This window comes from Sarcophilus harrisii, chromosome 2, assembly GCF_902635505.1.
Source record: "Sarcophilus harrisii chromosome 2, mSarHar1.11, whole genome shotgun sequence".
NCBI classification, from domain to species: domain Eukaryota; kingdom Metazoa; phylum Chordata; class Mammalia; order Dasyuromorphia; family Dasyuridae; genus Sarcophilus; species Sarcophilus harrisii.
In genome coordinates, this window is record NC_045427.1 from 34,894,464 (window position 1) to 34,917,138 (window position 22,675).

The window sequence follows — 22,675 nt, forward strand, 5'->3', positions numbered from 1 at the left end:
TCCAATTTTTCTTCTGTTTTTGACTTCCAAGTCATCCAAAAAAAATGCACCTGTTACAACTGCTTAGTTGTATATTTTATCAAGCCTACTTCAAACTGGTTTCTCTTTCCATGCTTTTTTTCCCCCTTAAGAGATTGTATTGTTCATAACTGTCTATTGTACTTTTTTGCAATATTGTATAAATGTGCATATATTATAATCTGGTATTGCCTTTGGCAATCATTTTTCTCTGGCAAGTATGTCAGATATTCATTGCATCATATGAAAAGCAATAATTAGTCCACATGTCTAACATAGATTGGATTACTTGCCATCTAGGGGAGAAGGTGGGGTGAAGGGAGGGGGAAAATTTAGAATACAAGATTTTGTATGGGTGAATGTTGAAAATTATCCATGTATATGTTCGGAAAATAAATGTTTTATTTAAAGAAAAAAATAGCAATAATTAGATATTAACAAATGTAAAAGAATTTTTTTAAAGTTTCTCTATCATTTAAAAGTTTTTCCACATTCCTTGCATTTTTTGGGTTCCTCTTCAATATGAATTCCCTTATGTAAATTAATGTTGTCCTTACATTTGAAGGTTTTTCCACATTCATTACATTTATAATTTCACATCAGTATGAGTTTTCTTATGTCTATTCAGATGTCCCTTATAATTGAAGGCTTTTCCACATTCATTACATTTATAGGGTTTCTCTCCAGTATGAATTGCCTTATGTGAATTAAGACCTCCCTTATAACTGAAGGCTTTTCCACATAAGTTACATTTATAGGGTTTCTCTCCAGTATGAATTGTCTTATGTGAATCAAGACCTCCCTTGTAACTGAAGGCTTTTCCACATTCATTACATTTATAGGGCTTCTGCCCAGTATGAAGTCTCTCATGTACAAACATGCCTTCTTTGTACCTGAAGGCTTTTCCACATTCATTACATTTATAAGGCTTCTCTCCAGTATGAATTTTCTTATGCCTTTTAAGGTGAAAATTCCGGGTGAAGGCTTTTCCACATTCATTACATTTATAAGGTTTCTGCCCAGAATGAATTGCCTCATGTAGATTAAGGCTTCTCCTACAACTGAAGGCTTTCCCACATTTGTTACATTTATAGGCTTTCATGCCAGTATGCATTATCATATGTGAATTAAGATCTCCTTTCTTCCAGAAGGTTTTTTCACATTCATTACATTTATAGCATTTCTTTCCAATATGAATTCTCTCATGTCTATGAAGATATTTCTTACATCCGAAGGCTTTTTGACATGTATTACATTTATAAGGTTTCACTCCTGTATGCATTATCTTATGTGAATTAAGTCCACCCTTGTGCCTAAAGGCTTTCCCACATTCATTACATTTATATGGTTTCACTCCAGTATGAATTCTCTTATGTAAATAAAAACTTCCCCTAAATCTGAAGGCTTTTCCACATTCATTACACTTAAAAGGCTTTTCTCCAAAATGAACTGCTTCATGTACAGCTAGGTTTTCCTTACATGTGAAGGCTTTTCCACATTCATTACATTTATGTGGTTTCTCTCCGGTATGAATTTTCTCATGTCTATTGAGGTATCCCTTGTCCCTGAAGGCTTTTCCACATTCATTACATTTATGTGGTTTCTCTCCGGTATGAATTTTCTCGTGTCTACTGAGATATCCCTTGTCCCTGAAGGCTTTTCCACATTCTTTACATTTATAGGGTTTCTCTCCAGTATGAATTCTCTCATGTCGATTAAGGTATTCTTTATCCCTGAAGGCTTTTCCACATTCATTACACTTATAGGATTTATCTACAGTATGAATTCTTTCATGTCTACAAAGATATTTCTTGCATGTGAAAGCTTTTCCACATTCTTTACATTTATATGATTTCACTGCAGTGTGGATGTTTTTGTGTCTACTAAAGGCTCCCTTAAGTCTGAAGGCTTTCCCACATTCATTACATTTATAGAGTTTCTCTTTAGTAGGAATTCTCTTATGTTGACAAACATATCTCCTCTGACTAAAAGTTTTCCTACCTGTATTACACTGTTTTACAGGCTTTTCTTCCAGATTTTCTTGATGAACAACAAGGTGTGAATTGTAGCTGGAAGCCTTACCACATTCATCAAATTTATGAGATTTCACTTGAGCATGAACTCCTTCATGTACAGTAAGGCAGGAACTGATGTGGAAGGTTTTATCATATTCATTAATTCTATGAGATTCTCCTTGAGAACATACTCTATGGTAATTAAACTTTGACTGGTGAATGTAAAACTTCTTGTGTTTATTAAACTTACAAAGGGTCTTCACCATGGAAATTCTGTTACATGAAGTTTTGTTGTGCTTTATTAGTTTCATGGACTGTCTTTCTGGGTTGTTTATCTGCCTTTCTAATCCAGTGTCATAATTCCAAGTTTCTCCCAATTTAGAATCCCAGAACTCATCCCTGATGAGTCTCTCTTTGGTTGGCTCTCTAGTAGGTATACATTCTTTTGGAGTTGACTCCTTGGTTTCACATTCTCTTTTTTCAACAGGGGAATCTGAAAGGAACACAAAAAAGTGTCAGCACCCACTGATCAATGTTGTGGGGAAAAGAAAAGTATTTTATGCTAAATTCTAGATTCAGTCATCTCCATTAGGAAGAAGGGTGACTGATATGGATAAGGTAGAAGAAACATGATCAAAAGGGAGATGAAGCCCAAAAACAGGTGAGGGGAAAGTAACAGAACTGCCCAAGACTTCAAAAAAGTTTGAAGTTTCAGAGAGAAAAACAAGAATTTTAAAAGCATAGATGATTACATTTGAAATTGATCTCTGGTAACACTGAAGAAGAGATAGTGACTGAAGCTGGGACTTTATGGAAAAATTGCTTGGACCAAAGTAGTTGCCACCTTCTATGAAAGTTAGAGCTTGAAAACTGCCTAGAATATTGAATAGCATGATGTCACTGCCATACTGCATAGAGCACTGAACCTCCAGGAAAGAAAACTCATTCTCCTGCCTTCAATTTGGTTTCAGACACTTTCTAGCTTAAAGACCATGGTCAAGTCATTTGATTCTGTTGACCTCAGTTTCCCCATCTGTCACATGAGCTGGAGAAGGAAATGATAGACCATTCTAGGATTTCCACCAAGAAAACCCGAAGCAGGGTCACAAAGTGTTGGACAGGACTAAAGGCCTCAATAGAAAAGGAGCACTGAAAGGTGAAGTGAATTGTCCAATGTCACACTTGGTAAGTGTTAGAGGCAGGTCCTAAACCCAGGTCTGCTAACTAGGAAGCTGGTGCTCTTTATAGTTGGTAACAGTTCAGACCCTTAGAGCCTGCTTTCATGTCCTATGTTCCCATGTTCTAGGAAAATCCCTCAGTTTGTTGAGATAGAAAGCCAAAGTGTGAGCAGCAGTTGTGACACTTATGAGGTAGGTCACTATGGGCAAGTTAAGATCTTTTGCCTTTCCCTGGGCCTTATTCTAAAATGGTTTGGATACAAACACCATACATCCCAAACACTGGTAAAACACTCCTAAATCTGCTCCTAGTATATTAGTCATAGTTATTATTAAAGTCAATAATGAGTTAAAGACAGTTGCCATGAATCAGTGAAATGGCCAACAGCACCAATTCAAGGTGGGAAAGGGAAAGAAGGAAGAGGATGGAAGGTGTAGACGGCATTGTTATAGGATTTGTCCCTGAAAAGAATGAGACCAATTGGAAGGAAGATAAAACAGGCAACAGGATAGGCCATGGTTTGATTTTTTTTTTAATTAGAGGGCAGACTTAATCAAACCTGAAAATTCTTTTCCCATTATGTCTCAGAAAGGATTCATCAAAGAGAAAAAATAATCTAACAATTTAAGAAGAGAAAATAGCCATGGAAATAAAGTAAAGGACCTAACATATGAATAGAAGGCTAAGCATGATCAAGAAGAATTACAGCTTTTTCTAAGACTAGAGAGAAATACAAGTTCAGATTTACTAGAATAACATTTCTTAACATGAAAGGTGAGCTTACAGGAAGAGTGCAGGATGGACAACCACAGCTCCTCTCCTCAGGCCTATGGACCTTGAAAGAGAGCTCCAGGCCAACATTTCCAAGGTAACTCACTCTAATGACCCAGCCAAGCTCCTGCTGGCAGTGAGTTCTGTCCCTGTCTAGATTTCTGGGTCAGGGGTTTTCAGATGCAGCTGACCCTCTATAAGCCCCTCTGAGGGATTTCTTGGCAGAGATTCATATCTCAGAGGAGTTTCCCCTTTCCTTCTTCACATCATGTCACAGAGGAAACCCACAGGGTTAAGGGACCTGTCCAGGGTCTTAATGCTGGGAAGTGTCTGAGGTCAGACTGGAACTCAGAACCCTGAGGCTCCTTCAGTCCTGGGCTGGCTCTCGGGGGACTGCACCCCCTGCCTGCCTGGTTATTACTCACCCTCAGAAGAGCATTTGGGGTCTTCTTCCCTTGATAGCCAGGGGGCTTCATGTCTCTCCAGACGAGAAATCACAGCTGGTTTAGTTACTGGAAGCCCTGCTCAAGGAGAAATAAGTGGGAAGTGCTGAGAACACAGAGACATCTCAGAACTCAGTCCTGGTCTCTCTCTAAAGAAAAGGTTCATGTGTGGAAATGCCAGGGGAGAAGCATCAATGACCCCTGAAGGAAGTTTCCCTCAGCAAACGTGAGGGAAGGGACAGAGCCTTTGGTGCAGACACAGGACAGATGGGGTCACTTTCACCCATTCCTAGTCTGCTGGGAGAAGTCTTTCCTTCTCTGCCCTGGGGCTCTATGGAGAACCTGAAGCCTGGCTGAGCAGAGAGTGTGGCAGGAGAGCCTGCAGGGCTGCAGAATGAAGCTGCTGATTTGCAGCTGGACAAAGAAGGACTTTTTGTGTGGGAAGAGCAATAACTGCTCAAAAACTCCCCAAATGTCTGAGGGCACCTCTATATAAAAGTATTTGTGTGACTCTCCCTTCCTGTCCAGTAAATTCAGATTCAGCCAAGCTCCTCAGTCCCCCACAGCCATGGCCTGATGGAACTCTCTGACCTTGCAGTGGCTCACTCGTGATGCTCTCCCTGCCATGTCTGCAGGTCACCATGGGATGCTCCCCCAACTCTGCCCTGTCCTGCTCTTTGCCTTTCAACTCTTGTAACCCTAGTTTCCTTCACAGCTTAGGGAATGGACAGCCATCTCTGGAATGAGACTTTTGCTTATCCCCCCAGCTGCTACTGCCACCACTTGGAAAAGACTTGTTTTATACTGATATTTGTATTGACATACTTGGGATCTACCTGGATTATAAAAACTCCATGAGGGCAGGGCCAGTCTAATTTCTACCTTTCTCCTCTTAGTGACTACCATAGTTCTTGGTAGTCACTTGGAGAAAAATAAATGCTGAAGGAATGACTGAAAAAAAATTAGCTTACCAAGAGAGACAAAATTCTCATAGTTCTCTAACATCACGTCCCTGTACATGTCCTTCTGGCCAGGATCCAAATAGCTCCATTCCTCCTGGGTGAATTCCACAGCAACATCTTGGAATGTCATTAATTTCTAAAACATGACAAAATCTTACTTTAAGAGATGAAAGAGACTTCAGAAGCCATTTACTAAAGTGGGGTCAGGCGAAAAGGAGGGAATCATTTGGCTTTCAATATGTAGCCAAAAAGTGAAATAAATTTTATTTGTTTAATTTCCCTTTTCTTTTCAAATAATAGTTTTTTATTTTTCAAAATGCGTGCAAAGAAAATTTTCAACATTCACCCTTGCAAAACCTTGTGTTCCAAATTTTCTTCCTCTCTTTTCTCTCTCCCTCTTCTCGACAGCAAATAATCCAACATAGGTTAAAAATGTGAAATTCTGGGGGCAGCTAGATGGCATAGATAGAGCACCAGCCTTGAAGTCAAGAGCACCTGAGTTCAAATCTGGTGTCAGACACTAAACATTTCCTAGCTGTGTGACCCTAGGCAAGTCACTTAACCCCAATTGACTAAGCAAAAAAAAAAAAAAAAAAAAAAAAGTGAAATTCTTCCAATTATATTTCTATCTTCATCAAGAAAAATCAGATAATAAAGGGGGAAAAAGGAGAAGAAAAAAAAGACCAAGCAAGTAATCACAAAACAATGAAAATATTATGCTTTGATCCACATTCAATCCCCATAGTCCTCACTGGATGGGAATGGCTCCCTTTAGCACAAGACTTTTGGAACTGCCTTGAATCACCTCACTGTTGAAAAGAGCCACCTCAATCACAGTTGATCATCACATAATCTTTTGTTGCTGTCTACAATGCTCACTTGATTCTAGTCATTTCACTTAGCATCAATTTATGTAAGGCTTTGCAGGCTTTTCTTCAATCAGCCTGATTATCATTTCACATTGAACAATAATATTCCATTACACTCATAGCACACCTCATTCAGTCATTCATTTTCTAGTTCTTTGTCACTACGAAAAGAACTGCTACAAACATTTCTGCACATGTGGTTTATTTACCATTTTATTATGATCTCTTTGGTATACAGACGCAGTAGAGACACTGCTGGATCAAAGGATGTGCTCAATTTTACAGCCTTTGGGCACAATTACAACTTGCTCTTTGGAATGGTTGGATCAGTTCACAACTTTACCAACAATGTATTAGTGTTCCAGGTTTCTCAAATCCACTCCAACATTTATCATTAATTTTCTGACATCTTTGCCAATCTGAATGGTATGAAATAATACCTCAGAGTTGTTTTAATTTGCATTTCTCTAATCGAATATGATTTAGAGCATTTTTTTTCATATGACTAGAATTGGATTTAATTTTTTCCTCTGAAAACTGTCTTTTCATGTCCTTTGACCATTTATCAATTGGGAAATGGCTTGTATTCTTATATATTTGAGAAATGAGGTCTTTATCAGAAACATTAGATGTAAAATATTTTCTGCTTTCCTGCTAATCTTGGCTGTAGTAGTCTTGTTTGTAGAAAGACTTTTTAAAATTTAATGCAATCAAAATCGTTCACTCTGCATTTCATAATCTTCTCTAGTTCGTCTTTGGCCATAAATTCCTTTTTTCTCCACAAATCAGTTAGACTATCCCTTGTTCTCCTAAATTGTTTATAGTATCATCCTTTATGTCCAAATCATGAACCCATTTCAGCCTTATTTTGGTATAGAGTGTTCAGTATTGGTCAATGCCTAGTTTCTTGGACTCTATACTGGGTCTTCATTATAGTGCCAAAGACCATTATCATATATCCATAGGATTTTTAGAATCAGAGCATCACTTAACAGGGTCATTTCCAATGCTGTATCTATTAAACAGTCTTGAATGATTTTGATGTATGCAACCCTTGTTATAAAAGGAATTGTAATGCACCATTCCATTGAATGAAAATTGGTATAAACAATAAGTACAGTGGGATCTTATGTTTCCATATTTTTCAGTTAACTGTCAAATAAGCAAGATGTACCCCTTTGTTAAATAATGATAGTGTAAGTCTACTTGTTTCCTACAAATACCCAAATTGAAAATTCCTTCAATTTTTAAAAAGATGATTCTCAAAGATTTTGTAATGATAGGAGAGGAAGCATATAGATTACCGGACAATGATGCTTTCAGTCACACTTTAAAAAACTATAAAGGCATAAACATATTCTCATGCTTATGGCATTCTCTCTTTATACTTACCAAGCCTTAAAAACCCTTACAGCTTTGTCATTTCCTTAACAAACAGCCTCCATATAAACTTGGTCTAAGACACCTGTTTTTTCCATCTTTGTCATATTTAGTGCAATTTCCACCACCACATTTTGAGGAAATTGGCAGTTCCAATTGCCTGATAGTGAAACATAACATTTAACAATTTTCAAAAATCTTTTTAATTTTCTTCTGTTGTTGGCTTCCAATTTTTCATCCAAAAAAATGCACCTGTTATAATTGCTTAGTTGTATATTTTATCAAACTTCCTTTAAACTGGTTTTGTTTACTATGTTTTTTTTAACTTAAAAATGATATTACTCATAACTATCATCCTTTTTTGTAAGATTGTATAAATGAGCATATATTATAATCTAGTATTGCCTCTGGCAATCATCTTCTGACAACTATGTCAGATATTCCTTGCACCATATGAAAAGCAATAATTAGTCCATATGTTTAACATATATTAGATTACTTGCCATCTAGGGGAGGGGGTAGGAGGAAGGAAGAGAATGATTTTGTATGGGTGAATGTTGAAAATTATTCATGTATATATTTTAATATAGTATTTTTAAATTAATTTTTTATTTTTATTAATTAATTTTAATTTTTTAATTAAAAGAAAGAAAGAAAACCAATAATCAGATATCAACAAATGCAAAAAAATTGAGGAAATTACTTGGGAGAAACAGGATGGCTAAAAGCTTCAACTGCAATATTCATAGGGAATTCATACAAACCTATGAAGGCAACAAGATATTCAAAGGAGAAACAGAGGGAATGAACATAATTCACACAAGAGGAAATACAACTGGTAAGTAAACACTTTAAAAATGTTTGCAACCACTAATTAGGAAAAGAATAAAGTAAAAGAAAAAGTTATAAGAGTTTTTATCATATACTCCTCAAGGAATCAAAAAGAAATAAAATTGAGGAAACATAGGAAGTAGGTACACACGTGTTTCTGGTAGTAAACAAAAGTTTTAGAGAGAAATTTGACAAGTCCTCTGACCTTCCATGGTCCAGGAGTTCAAAAATAAGGAGCAACTGTTATGCCACAGTCTCTTTGAACTGTTCTACCTCAGTTTCCCTGTACTAGTTTCCCTTGTCTCAGTTTCCTTAACTGTTTCCCTTGGTTTTAAAAAACCCCTTCTGGTCCATTAAGGCTGAGGACCATTTGCTTTAAGGTTATTAGACTTCCTGACTCTTTCTGTCCTCAAGAATTTACACTATCCCTCTAAAATATTTCAAGAGATAAGACTATCCCGGATACCTCACTGACATCTTTACTCAGACATCCTGACTCTGGCTTTTAGTAAGAATTTATGGCCTACCCCCATCCTGACAGAAGTTTTCCTGCTTTTTTTCCCTTCCTTTGTTTGTAAAAGGTACTTAAGGAGATGGGAGTCTCCCATTCATTGCTGGATTCTTTGAGATGACAGTCTTGTCCAGCCCTGGGACCAACATGGATCCATTGGTCCCAGTATATCTCTCCATTTAATAAACTATTGAATTAGTCTTTAATCTCCGTCTGACTGGATAATTTGAGATGAGACTCCTGTCCAGTCAATTATGCTCTCCAATTAATAAAATATTAAAAACTCTCTAATCTCTCTCCTGCCTCAGTTTCTCCGGCATTACACAACCAATCTCTATCTAATCACTGTGCTTTGCAAGGGACACCAAAATAGTGTTTAGTTCTAGTAACTACTTCCCCACAATCTCTTTTCCCTTATTTACATAACAGAAGAGCATCTTTATTTTTTCTCCTAGGGTGTACTTACAAGAAAAAAAAAAAAAGAAAAATAAATAAAAGGCAAATGATTTTCAAGGCTTCCAAGAATTGGAAAAACATTGAGATGATCCTAGTGAGACTTAAAGAATATTCTTTTGAGAGAACACATTGAGTAAATTTGATTGTTGAAGTCTGAGATAGAAGAGGAAGAGGAAATAAAGGAACAGTGTGATAGAACTCTGAACTCATTTATGAATGGTCAGAAGGATTAGTTCTCAGATTCAGGAGTTCAAGGAAACTAAGGCAAGGGACAAAGATGAAAGTCCAAGGTAGAACATCAAAAGGTTTGTGGATTAGTTCCCAGAGGAGGCAAGGCTACTTTTAACTTTCCTCCCACTAGACTAAAAGGTCCTTGAGGGCAGGGACTGTTTTGTGCCTCTTTGTGTATTCCCAATGCTTAGCACAATGTCTGACACACAGTAAATTATTTCATGATATTTACTGATTTTAAAGATGTAGTAGAGAAAGTGATACACTGTCAGGAAAGAGAACTCAATCCTTCAAGTTCTCTAGAGTAATATCCAAAGTTCTCTCATAAGAATTCAAGGATTTCTGCAGTCTAACACCATCTCTTTTATAAGATTCCCAGATAAAGGCAGCCAATAAGTAGTTGATAGAGAACCAGACTGAGTTATAAAGATTCCAGTTCAAGACCCTTGCAAGGCACATCATGTACCCCCTGGTATACTATTTAACCTCTCAGTACTCAAGGAATCTAAGGCAAGAATCTATGGAGCAATCCTGATCTTCACAGCTAGATGATTTCATCTTATATGGATAAAACTAGATCTAGTTCATTAAAAAAAAAATCTTCACTACTCTTCCCAAAAGCCTTTCATTCCAGGGAGTTTTCTTGGAAATTCCTTTAAGGGAAGGGCACATTCACATTGGGAAGCGATGGTCCATTCATGCTTCTTTTCGCTTTATCTTGAGAGAAACAATTCATCTGGACCCCTACTTTATTCCAATCAGTATTAATCCATTTGATACACTCACATCAGTTTGGTATATAAGGTACCAGAGCAGCGAGCTACAGATTCTCTATTGCTTGACTACAGTAACTTGTTTAATTCCAGGAATATAACTGAAATTCTCCTTGTTTTGTCTTGTCACCATGACCAAGTCTAGTGTGACGATTACAATTACATGACAAGTTCCCCCAAATATTTTTGAATATCTGGACTAAATTCACTTGTCCAGTAGCAGCACATGTCCATCTTATGACCACTTAGATCATTAACTGGGATAGCTTGTTGACCATTTCCTCCTGCCCAAATTAAGAAGACTGTCCAGCTTATATGGAGATACTCCTTTCTTCACCCAACTTGTGACCCTGCTGACACATGGCTTACTTTAGCTTATGTATCACGTGTCAACCAATAGAATTATTTTGTGTTTAGCATAGCTGTTCTAAATAAATGGACATCTAAGCTTACAAAAATAGAGTCCTGGAAAAGGAGGCATCTCAGACCATGAGTAAAAGCTGAGATTCCCTTCATTATAGGGAACCATGGACACTTTAAAAATAAAATGCCATTGGTTTTAACTTTTTAAACATAGATCAATGTTCTTTTTTCTTTTGTTATCCTTTCATTTTGTTAAGATCAGGAAGATTTAGCAGTAGAATTGCTAGTTCCTCATTTTCAGCCAGCTAGCTACAACAACTTTCTCTTGGTTAAAAAAAACAAAACAAATTTCTGTTGTTTACTGCTTTTAAACAACTAACCTGTGGGCACCAAGCAAGCCCTAAGTGGGATTCATATATTCCCAGAAAAAGAAAACTTTTGAAATCAAAAAGCAAGAGAAGGTAAGAGAAATTCAATGGTATTACTGCAGTTTAAATCAATTATGTAGGGAAATTGGAAACACAGTAATGACATCAATTGGTTTGTGAAAATAAGTTATAATCGTATAATAAGGCTATAAGTTTGAAAAGAATTACTGAAGAATGTGGACAACAGATGGAATCAGCAATAAATTAAGAGGATGCTCGGATAAAACAAGATCATATTAACTTGAGCATAAGGCACGTACCGCACGGGGCCCCCCCTCCCCAGTCCCGGCTGAGCACTGCTTGCTCCCTTGGTGCTTGGAGCCTCTTCCCTACTTCCCCTGGGGAATCACACACCGAGATGTGGATGCTCTGCCCCAAAACGTGTCTGTTCCTTGCAAATGATCTCTGAAAAACCAGGCTCTGACCCAGGCCGCTCAGGTTCAAGGCCTGACTAGGCCTAAATCCAAATCATCCTGGCTCTTAGGGCGTGGCCAGTAATAAATCCCAGCCCGTTTCTCCCTCTGGCACTACTGGGTTGTGATGCCTCAGAGAGTTTCCACCGCAATCGCTTCTGTTCTTGTCAGAAACCCTAAAGGTCTTCCCCTCTCACACTGGAGGTTATAGCGCCCCATCTCAGGCTGGGAAGACAAGCTGCTCACAGATTTGATTCCATTGTTGATTATCAGGGAATCTTTGACTACCCTATCCCTGACTGAGCCAGTTGGTCTGTCTTTAGGCAGCCTTTTGGGTGCAGAGGCCAGGGCTAATCCCAGTGCCAGACTTGGGTTGGACACCTGATTTGGTACCAGCCCAACTACAGCTCCTGGCTTCTGGGTTCCAGCAATCTACCACCTCAGCCCCCCTAGTAGCAGGGATGACTTGGGCCATCACTCACGGCCTTTACATCAGGCTTAATGTTGCTGTCCTCCTCTCATTTGTGCTCCCCCTCTTTTGATTTCTCTGCCTCAGTACCTGCTGATAAACTCCAGATTTCTCAGACACTGGCTTTTTACATGGCACTGTTGTTGTAGACCAGCATGTGGTCAGTCAATCTCCAACTGATTCCTCTGAGACTTATTCCATGCCAGGAGCCTGACTCACGTCCCTTTGAACTGCCTTAGGAAGATTCTCAAGAGCATCTGGGAGATGAGACACCGGACCCTGGGAAACTTTCTAGACTGAGCTGCCCAGCCTTCCAGCTCTGCTGAAGAGAGCACCACTCTAGGGCTGGCCACTTTGTTGGAAAATTAAAAAAACCTACTTTACATTTCATGATCCCTTTTATCTCTTGGTGGGTTAAGTATTTTCCTTCAAACATACATCTGAAAAAAATCTAAATTTTTTAAATGATGTGACTTTTGAGCTTTAGAATGTAAATTCATTTGGAGCATATTTGTCTATGGTGGTCTGAGTGTTGCCAAATTGCCTTTTAGGTTTCTCAGTAATTCTTGGGGAAAAAAAAGTTATTTCTCCACTAAACTGTATTTTGAGTTTGGTATGTTCTTGAGTGCTATATTTGATTATTCTTGCATTCTCATTATTTAAAGCATTCCTCAGATTAATTATCAGATAGTTTTAGGGATTGTGATTTGTACTATAGCTTAAAACATTCCCAGTAATATCAGGGGTGAGATAAGGTAGCCCACAATGACCATCACTACTCAATACTGTATTAGAAATGTTAGCTTAAAGTAATGACAATAGGTAATGAGGAAATAAAATTATCACTCTTTGCAGATGAAATGTTTGTATACTTAGAGAATCCTAGAGAATCAAAAAAACCACTACAAAGAATTAATAACTTTAGCAAAGTTGCAGGATACAAAATAAATCCACATGTAATATAGCTTAAAATGTGGTAATACTACCTTTTCCCTATTCTTGCTGTTTTCCTCCACGTTGTCCTTGAGTTTTGGCTCAATGAAATGTTTTGATTCAATTCTATAATGTAACCTTAAGGCAATTTGATGGTATACTTCATTTACCATAAACATCCAATTTTTCTAATTGTGTAAATTTTTATTTCTGTGAAGTATACTTTGTTGTCACAAGTTACACAAACAGTAAGTCTTGAAGATCTTCACAGGTGAATTCCTAAAGACTTTTGGCATTTAATAATTATTTTGAATGAACTTTCTCTTTTCAGACCTGGATCCTGCTACTCTTTTTCTTTTTTTTTCTTTTTTTTTTTTTCTTTAATAGCCTTTTATTTATTTACAGGATATATACATGGGTAACTTTACAGCATTAACAATTGCCAAACCTCTTGTTCCAATTTTTCACCTCTTACCCCCCCCCCCTCCCCTAGATGGCAGGATGACCAGTAGATGTTAAATACATTAAAATATAAATTAGATACACAATAAGTATACCTGACCAAAATGTTATTTTGCTGTAGAAAAAAAATCAGACTCTGAAATATTGTACAATTAGCTTGTGAAAGAAATCAAAAATGCAGGTGTGCATAAATATAGGGATTGGGAATTCAATGTAATGGTTTTTAGTCATCTCCCAGAGTTCTTTTTCTGGGCATAGCTAGTTCAGTTCATTACTGCTCTATTAGAAATGATTTGGTTGATCTCGTTGCTGAGGATGGCCTGATCCATCAGAACTGGTCATCATCTAGTATTGTTGTTGAAGTATATAATGATCTCCTGGTCCTGCTCATTTCACTCAGCATCAGTTCATGTAAGTCTCTCCAGGCCTTTCTGAAATTATCCTGTTGGTCATTTCTTACAGAACAGTAATATTCCATAATTTTCATATACCACAATTTATTCAACCATTCTCCAACTGATGGACATCCATTCAGTTTCCAGTTTTTAGCCACTACAAAAAGGGCTGCCACAAACATTCGTGCACATACAGGTCCCTTTCCCTTCTTTATAATCTCTTTGGGATATAATCCCAGTAGTAACACTGCTGGATCAAAGGGTATGCACAGTTTGATAACTTTTTGAGCATAGTTCCAAACTACTCTCCAAAATGGTTGGATTCGTTCACAACTCCACCAACAATGCATCAATGTCCCAGTTTTCCCTGCATCCCCTCCAACAATCATCATTATTTTTTCCTGTCATCTTAGCCAATCTGACAGGTGTGTAGTGGTATCTTAGAGTTGTCTTAATTTGCATTTCTCTGATTAATAATGACTTGGAGCATCTTTTCATATGACTAGAAATAGTTTCAATTTCTTCATCTGAGAATTGTCTGTTCATATCCTTTGACCATTTTTCAATTGGAGAATGGCTTGATTTTTATAAATTAGAGTTAATTCTCATATATTTTGGAAATGAGGCCTTTATCAGAACCTTTGACTGTAAAAATATTTTCCCAGTTTATTGCTTCCTTCTAATCTTGTCTGCATTAGTTTTGTTTGTACAAAACTTTTCAGTTTGGTATAATCGAAATTTTCTATTTTGTGATCAGTAATGATCTCTAGTTCTGCTTTGGTCATAAAGACCTTCCCCTTCCACAGGTCTGAGAGGTAAAAAATCCTATGTTCCTCTAATTTATTAATAATTTCATTCTTTATGCCTAGGTCATGAACCCATTTTGACCTTATCTTGGTGTACGGCGTTAAGTATGGATCAATGCCTAGTTTCTGCCATATTAGTTTCCAATTTTCCCAGCAATTTTTATCAAACAGTGAGTTCTTATCCCAAGAGCTGGGATCTTTGGGTTTGTCAAAGACTAGGTTGCTATATTTGTTGACTGTTTTATCCCTTGAACCTAATCTATTCCACTGATCAACTAATCTATTCCTTAGCCAATACCAAATAGTTTTGGTAACTGCTGCTCTATAATATAATTTTAGATCTGGTACAGCTAAGCCACCATCATTTGATTTTTTTTTCATTAATTCCCTTGAAATTCTTGACCTTTTGTTTTTCCATATGAACTTTGTTGTTATTTTTTCTAGGTCATTAAAATAGTTTTTTGGGAGTCTGATTGGTATAGCGCTAAATAAATAGATTAGTTTAGGTAATATTGTCATCTTTATTATATTTGCTTGCCCTATCCAAGAGCATTTAATATTTTTCCAATTGGCCTGCTACTCTTTTTCTAAATTTGTAAAGAAGAATTGATGATTTTTGTGAAGTTATTTGATATCCTGTTACTTGACTGAAGTTATGAATATCTTCATTTTCCATGCTGATTCTCTGCAGTTTTCTAGAGAAATTAGCACATTGTTTATAAATAGAAAAAATGTGTTTCTTCTTTGCCAATGTACTCATAAATTTTCTTTCTTGCCTTATTCCTATAGTTAGCATTTATAGAACTAAGTCAAACAGTAGTGTGGAGAGAAGAATATCTTTACCTTATCTTCCTAAATACAGGGAAAGTTTTCTGTTATTTTGCTAAAACAGATAAAATAAGCCATATCTTTAGATAAGTACTTTTGATTACATTAAAGAGTGGCTTTTCTAGACCTACTCTTTCTAGATTTTGTAAATATAAGTAAGTGCAGCCTATTATCAAAGATGTTTATTAATAGGTTCTTACTGTTTTTATTAGTTATATTGAAGATAATGAATAGGCAGAACTCAATGCTCCAAATATTTCTGATAAAAGCTTGATATCTCAGATATATAGGGAATATGAAGAAATATATCAGACCAAGAAGCAGTTCATAACATATAAGTGAGGATAAAAGATGAAAATTTAAATTTTTTTCCAACTATATGTAAAGGCAATGTTAAATATTCATTAAAATTTTTTTTTGAGTACCAAATTCCCTCCCTTCCTCCTCACTGAGAAGGAAAGCAATTTGATATAGGTTATATATGTGTAGTCACACAACCATAGCCCCCTAATAGTCATGAAGAACATTTATCTTATGGGAAAACACTGATCAACAGCCAATGAAAAAAAATGTCCCACAGTGCTAATAGCAGAAATTCAAATGAAAACAACATTTCAGTTTTGCTCCATATCTAACAAACTGGCAAAGATGATTTTAAATTGCCAATATTAAAAAAATGTTAATGTTAAAGGGTTTAAGGGAAGGCAGTAACATTAATATACTATTGACAAAGCTGCAGATTTTTCTAGCTATTCTGGAAAATGAAATTAGAAATTGAGAGGATGCTCATCAATTGGAGATTGGTTGAACATGTTGTGGTACATGTACCACATGACAATGGAAGACTATTGGGCTTTGAGAAATGATGAACAAGATGATTTCAGAAAAACCTGGAAAACTTACATGAATTGTGAAAAGTGAAGTTAGCAGAACCGGAAGATTGTACACAGTAACAACAACACAGTATGATGATCGATGGTGAATGACTTACCTATTTTTAGCAATAAAATGATGAAAAATGCTATCCAACTCCATAGAAAGAATGGTATATAAATACAAACCCAAAATAGTATTTTTCACTTGCTTTCTCTCACTCTTTTCCCTTTCCTCTTCTTTCCTTCCTTGTATGAGTTATCTTCCACCCAATGACTAATAGCATAATGCTTTATATGACTGAACACATATCACATGTGTGTGTTTGTGTATATAGATGTATCTCTATTTCAGATTAAGACAGAACCAAGAAGACTTGGACAAAACATAGAAAATGTACTGATGGAGGAGGGGATGATTCCAAGATCATAAAACACAGTGACTGGAAGACTGATGGTGCTCTGCAAAGAAACAGAAAGTCTGGAAGAATGGCAGGTGGGAGGGGGGAGTTGTGGGGAAAAGTGAGTTTTATTTTGGACATGTTTCATTTGGGACATGTCTAGCAGGTGGACTATGATGCAAGAGGGATACTCAGGAGAAAAGTTAGGCTGGGCAAGGTTTGTTGCTTTCTCCTTATTCCTACCTTGACATGTCTATATTCTTACCTTTCTTTTGAAGGTCATGGTTCTCCAAAATCATTCCTTCTTTAGGGTTTTTTTTTTTTTTTTGAAATTCTGACCTTTCCCAAATCTTGTCTTCCTAGAAAGATGGAAGAATTAACTTAGAATACATTTTTACTTCCCAGGGCTGACCTGCTATTAGTACCAATAGTCAATACCAGCAGAGCAAGAGTTCAGACTGTGCCTGTGTAGATTTTACCAAAAGGTGCTGGGACATGCAATGTCAGCTTCAGAAGCTTCACATTCAAACCTAAGCACCAACACACACAAATGCCCACTTTTTCAAGTCCTGAATAGGATAGAACAATTATCATAATTGAAGACAACGCAACAATAATAAATACTAAATACAAATCCTTTGGTGTCTAAAAGAACTGATTATCTAAGGAAGAGGTCAGTAAACAAAAACTCTAGTTATATTGAGATAAATAGTTATTATATACATTCACATACATATAACACAAATACATTTGAGAGACAGAAAAAAGAGAAAAGTAAAAGAGAAAAGAGTAAAAAAATGAGAAAAGAAAAAGATACTGAAAAAGAAAAGTAAAAAAGGTAGAAAAAGAACATAGAGAGAAAAGTAAAAAGTCCTATTTTGGTAGGATCTGTCATTTACTAGCTGTGTGTGCCTGGCTAAGTCATATTACATTTCCGGACCTATGGAATGAGAGGGCTGGACTTGAAGAAGTCTATGTTCCTTCCCCAGGCAGGTAGATGGTGCAGTACATTAGAGCATGAAGACTAGAGGCAGGAAGATATGAGTTCAAATCCAGCCCCAGATAATTAATAGCTAGATGACTTTGAGTAAGTCACTCAAACCTTTTTGCCTGAGTTTCCTCATCTATGAGCTGGAAAGGACTCCAGCACCTTTGCTAAGAAAGACTCATAAAGAGCTTGATACAAGTGACACAACTCCACAATAAAGCTCCTCTCCAGATCTCAAAGTTAAATATTCTAGGATCATAAAACATCAGTAGGAATGTAGGTACCCACATACACATATATCCATTTTTTCAAACTTATCATCATTTCATTGGTTGGCAATAATCCCTCTCCAGGTGCAGATCATCATTTCTCTGTGACCTGGGACAAAACCTCAGAATTTTTTTTTTCATGAAAACCTCAAGATGGATCCATCTCCAAATGGATAGACTTTATTCTTTTCCCTCCTTTCATCCTATCCATTTCCCCCCATGCTGCTACAATATGCAGACATATTTATGTACGCATATTCAAACACATAAACACACATATTTCTCTATCTCACATATACCTGTATGCATACATAAACACATAAGCCCATCTGCACCTCTCCCCACAAACTATATCTATATACATATATACACTTACAAGTATATATGTGTGTATATACATATATAAACTATCCACACCCAACAGCTACATGTAGCTATATATACACTTACATGCATACTCACACATATTTATACATAGATGCCTATCTGTACCACTCACATACATATTTATATATGTGCTTATGCACACTTTTATACAACTACAAGCACACACACATATTTACATCAAAATACACACAACACAAATCTACATGCACATGTTGAGGCAGAAGATATCCCAACAATATTAGGGTCCCCAAGACCGTGTCCTGGGTATGGGGAAAGAATTCGTAAACTCTGTTAGTCTTTAAGTTAAGGGGCAAAGATTTATTATAATTATAACTCCAATGGAAGCTGGCTAAAGTTTCAAGGGATTTTAGCAAAGAGCCAGAAGCAAGAAGATATTTGTAAAGGAAAGAAGTCACTGATATGATCATTTTATGGCTTACAGGTACAATTGAGGAGTGTAGGAGTGGGGTAGTTCCCAAGAATTAATTGAAGCCACTGGGCTTACAGACCAACAGATGGTTCTCCCACGGCCAGCACTGTTTGTGACACTGCGAGACCCGTTAGCCCTAGAGCTTCTCAGGAATTGCTACTTTCTGACACCTCATCTCTCTCATCCGCTCACTTATTTACACGGACATACACAGGCATCTAAAACTATCCCAGCAGGATTGACCCATAATGTACATTTCTTTCCTGTTGCAATCACAGTTTCAAGTCCTCCCTTGAGAAACCTCAATAATAATAATAAAATCTAATAAACTCTACCCCGATCCTTGTTACAATGTTGCTGAAAGTCTCTACTTCCCTGTTCCTGCCAATTCTGCTCCTGGTGTCCTTCACTTGCAGGGCTATTCCTTACCCTGTCCCACCGAGGGATCCCTCGCTCCTCCCGCCTTCCCCTTTATCCCACTCCCATTAATCTACACATCTGGACTGTAAATCTAAACAACCACCTTTTAAGGTCTTTACAAAGGGTCGGCTAGTATCATTCATGCTCACAAAAACGGGTCAAAGTAAACCTCTGAATCCACATCCCTCCTGACTCCAAATCCCCCCGCCCCTCCTCGGCTTTTTTTTTTTTTTTTTTATCTATGGCTTACCTCAATAAGGTGCCCCAGCTATCTCCCCCAGTGCACGGACCCTAGAGGCCAGGCTCCCTATTTGCTTTTTCCCCAGGCGATTAATCAATATTATTGTCTAGTTATCCTTGCTAGAACTCATTTGGTGCTTAATGCAGGCTGCAGCTAGTCCTCAGGTGCGTAGTTCGCCCCTTTTAACAGCTGAGGAAAAAAGTGGGGCTCCAAGTTCTAACTCGGGTCATGCAGTCAGATAGCAGACAGAATTAGAACCCAGGATCCTTGGGATCTATTTCTCTCTCCCCCAGCTCCGGGAATCCTCTCTTTGCCTGGGCTGCCTCAAGCCAAAGCCCTCTCGCCCACACTCAACTACAAGGATGGTAACTTTCCTCAATTTCTACCTACGCGGAAAATAATGGAAGGAGACATCTCCCCAACTGCGCTTGCTCAGAGGTAGCGAGGCCCTCGCTGGCATCCGTCGTACCCGAGAGTCCTTTCCTTCTGGGAAATGTAGTCTCCGGGATGGTGCTCAGGCGCATGGGTGACTTCAATTCATTGGGGCTTAAATTGAGCACCTGAGATGGTGGTGCTGGGGGCTAAGCTAGATGGTCTCTGCCCCAAAGGAGCGGGCAGACCGAGGTATGGCCAGACACTGAGAAGTGATTTTAAAACATTTGCAAAACAAATACCAAGTTCATCCGCAGAAATCTCTAGATACTGCGCGTCCAGGCTCTAGCTCTCAGTCCTGCAAAGAGTGACGCCATAGGGTGCTTTGTTCCTAGACAACCCTACTCCTAGCGTGCATGTATACAGTGCTTTTATCTGCAAAGTGCATTGCAGGAGTGATCTAGGTTAGGTCCAGAGTTGGAAGGGATCTTAAAAGCCAGCCTCTGCCCAACTTCCCCTGTTACATGTGAGGAAACCGAGGCAGTGTGTCTGTATATGTGTGGGAGACTTGTCCATCACTGCCCAGGGATAGTAACCATCAGAATCTTTAAAACTCAGGAGGAATGTCTGCAGACTGGGAAAAAGGTGGAGTCACCATTCAAGGCACTAATTATATGGCTGGTGACAGAAATATTGTTAATATCAAATGTAATATTACTCATTACCTACCATTCTTCTTAATAATCCTAATAATGTGAGAATTCTAGTAACGTCCTCACATACCTACTCTTTAAATTGCCTGGTCAGAAGTCAGGAAGTCTTATTTTCTTGTGTTCAAATCTGGCCTGAAACACTTTATAGCTATATGATCCTGCACAAGTCATTCCCCCCTGTTTGCCTCAATTTCCTCATCTGTAGAAGGAAATAGCAGATACTCCAGTTTCTTTGCTAAAATTAAACATTTTATCTCCCTCACCTCCCCTAGGATTGGAGGGCTGGATGGTGGAGCACTAAATTCCATGTAGGATGTGGTTAGCAGAGGAATTGGTAAAAATTAATCCCTGTGACAGGCTGGGAAAAGGCTCTGCTAGAGATCAGTTTAGCTCCATGGTCTCACCCCCTGGGGAGGCAGACCAGTCTGAAATCCAAGCTATGTCAGATCCCAGAGACCCACCCTCTGTAGAGGTCTAGAGCAGTCTCACCTTTCCATGTCCTGTTAGAAATCCCAGCCATGACCCTAGGGTGAAATGCTTCCTATAAAACCTACTTGGGGGCCCTCCCATGGCTGCTGCCTTCCTTTGGGCACCACAGCATCCTGCCTGCTGGCGACTTTCCCCTTCTCCTTCCCCCATGCCACATGGAATCTTCCCTAATTCTACTATGCTTCCTATCCCCCCTTCTCACAAAGGTAACTAGGACTTATAGGGGGCTGAATTTTTTTCAGGATTTAGGCTGCCAGCTTAGGACACGCCCCAACCTCACGGGGTGCTCCCTTTCCAGTGGGTAACAGTGAGTTCCACTGAGGAACTTGTCTTTCATATGCTCTCCCACTCTATTTCATATTTACCATTCCCAGTATTTATTGTATCCCTTCATTTTGTCTGTAAATTATGTTCCCCCTGGATGGGACAGATGGTATAAATCTGCCATACACATAGGGCTAACAGCCGTGCTCTTTCAGTGATGGAGGTGGTCAGAAAGAACCACCTGATGTTTCCTGCGTCTTCTCCTCTATTTCGAGGGTCTTCTCTTTTTCTGTCTCTCTCCAATGGACAAGGTGGATACAGTGCATCAGCACTCATCAGATTTCTTCTCCATTTGTAGAGACACAAACAAACCCTCTCCCCCAAGCAGTTAACCTATCTGGTCCCTTCCATTCACCTCTTTCTGGATTTCTCCACATCACCCAGCAATTATCCAAAGATACCGGAGCAATTTGCACTGGACACTGCCCTTCCGGCGCATTATGAAACCTGTCTGCTGGAGCCAGTGTGTTCTCATCAAAAACCAAAAATTAAGAGTGTAAAGGACTAAGTTTAGAAGTTCTAAGTTAGGGTTAGGAAGTAAGTAGTCAAACATCCTTTCAGTTCACTCAGCAGAATGAGTTGTATACACTTATGCTAAGTCTTACTTATTACCCAGGAGATGTAAATATAATAACTGATTTTGGCTTATTCAGTAGGTGTGGTACAAAGAATTGCCATAGCCCTAATAAAATTTGTAGCTTTTAACATATTTCAGCTTTTTAAGGAACTTCAGGAGCAAGTGCAAACCATCCAGGTAAGTATTATCTCTTGCATGTCCCTTCTCATTCTCCAGGACCTATTTTTATGGAAACTTGGAAGAGATCACCTTCCCACCATATTAGCCCATACTTCTTTATTTCAGGCCACCCAAGAATCTCATTCTAAATAGCATCAGGCTGCACGATCTGCAGTTTGGGATAACAAAAGAGGAAGCTAGGAGCATAGTAAAAGCCTGTGCAGCTTGCCTTCCTTTCCATGAACCTATGCTCCCTCCAGGGAAAAACCCTCATGGTTTGAGACCCCAGTGAAATTTGGCATATTGGATGTGATCCATTATAAATCCTTTGGCTGTCTGTCTTTTATCCACATTGCTGTGGACATCTTCTGAAGATTTACTTTTGTAGTACCAGGCGCAAAAGAGACGGCTTGGACGGTCACTGAATTCCTTACAGAGGCATTTGAAGTTATGGGCTTGTCACAAGCAATAAAAACAGATAATGGACCTGCCTAGAC

At 38.2% G+C, this 22,675-nt stretch overlaps 1 protein-coding gene across 1 annotated transcript; it reads right to left on the reverse strand.

Moving 5' to 3' along the window:
- Positions 1-482: 482 nt before the first annotated feature.
- On the reverse strand, positions 483-20,156 carry LOC100924446 (zinc finger protein 260-like). The gene is made up of 5 exons (XM_031949881.1): positions 19,554-20,156; positions 17,075-17,168; positions 5,398-5,524; positions 4,409-4,504; positions 483-2,526 (listed from the first exon to the last, which is right to left on the reverse strand). Exons 2-5 carry the CDS (start codon positions 17,090-17,092, stop codon positions 605-607), a joined length of 2,163 nt encoding a protein of 720 aa, XP_031805741.1. The 5' UTR covers positions 17,093-17,168; positions 19,554-20,156; the 3' UTR covers positions 483-604.
- Positions 20,157-22,675: the final 2,519 nt, after the last annotated feature.

Bases quoted from the DNA above. Each gene is read 5' to 3' on its own strand.
- LOC100924446 (XM_031949881.1), bottom strand. The intron at 4,505-5,397 runs GTAAGCTAATTT...CTCCTTGAGCAG, and splicing joins TGAGAATTTTGTCTCTCTTG to GGCTTCCAGTAACTAAACCA. The intron at 2,527-4,408 runs GTGAGTAATAAC...TGTTCCTTTCAG, and splicing joins CCCCAAATGCTCTTCTGAGG to ATTCCCCTGTTGAAAAAAGA.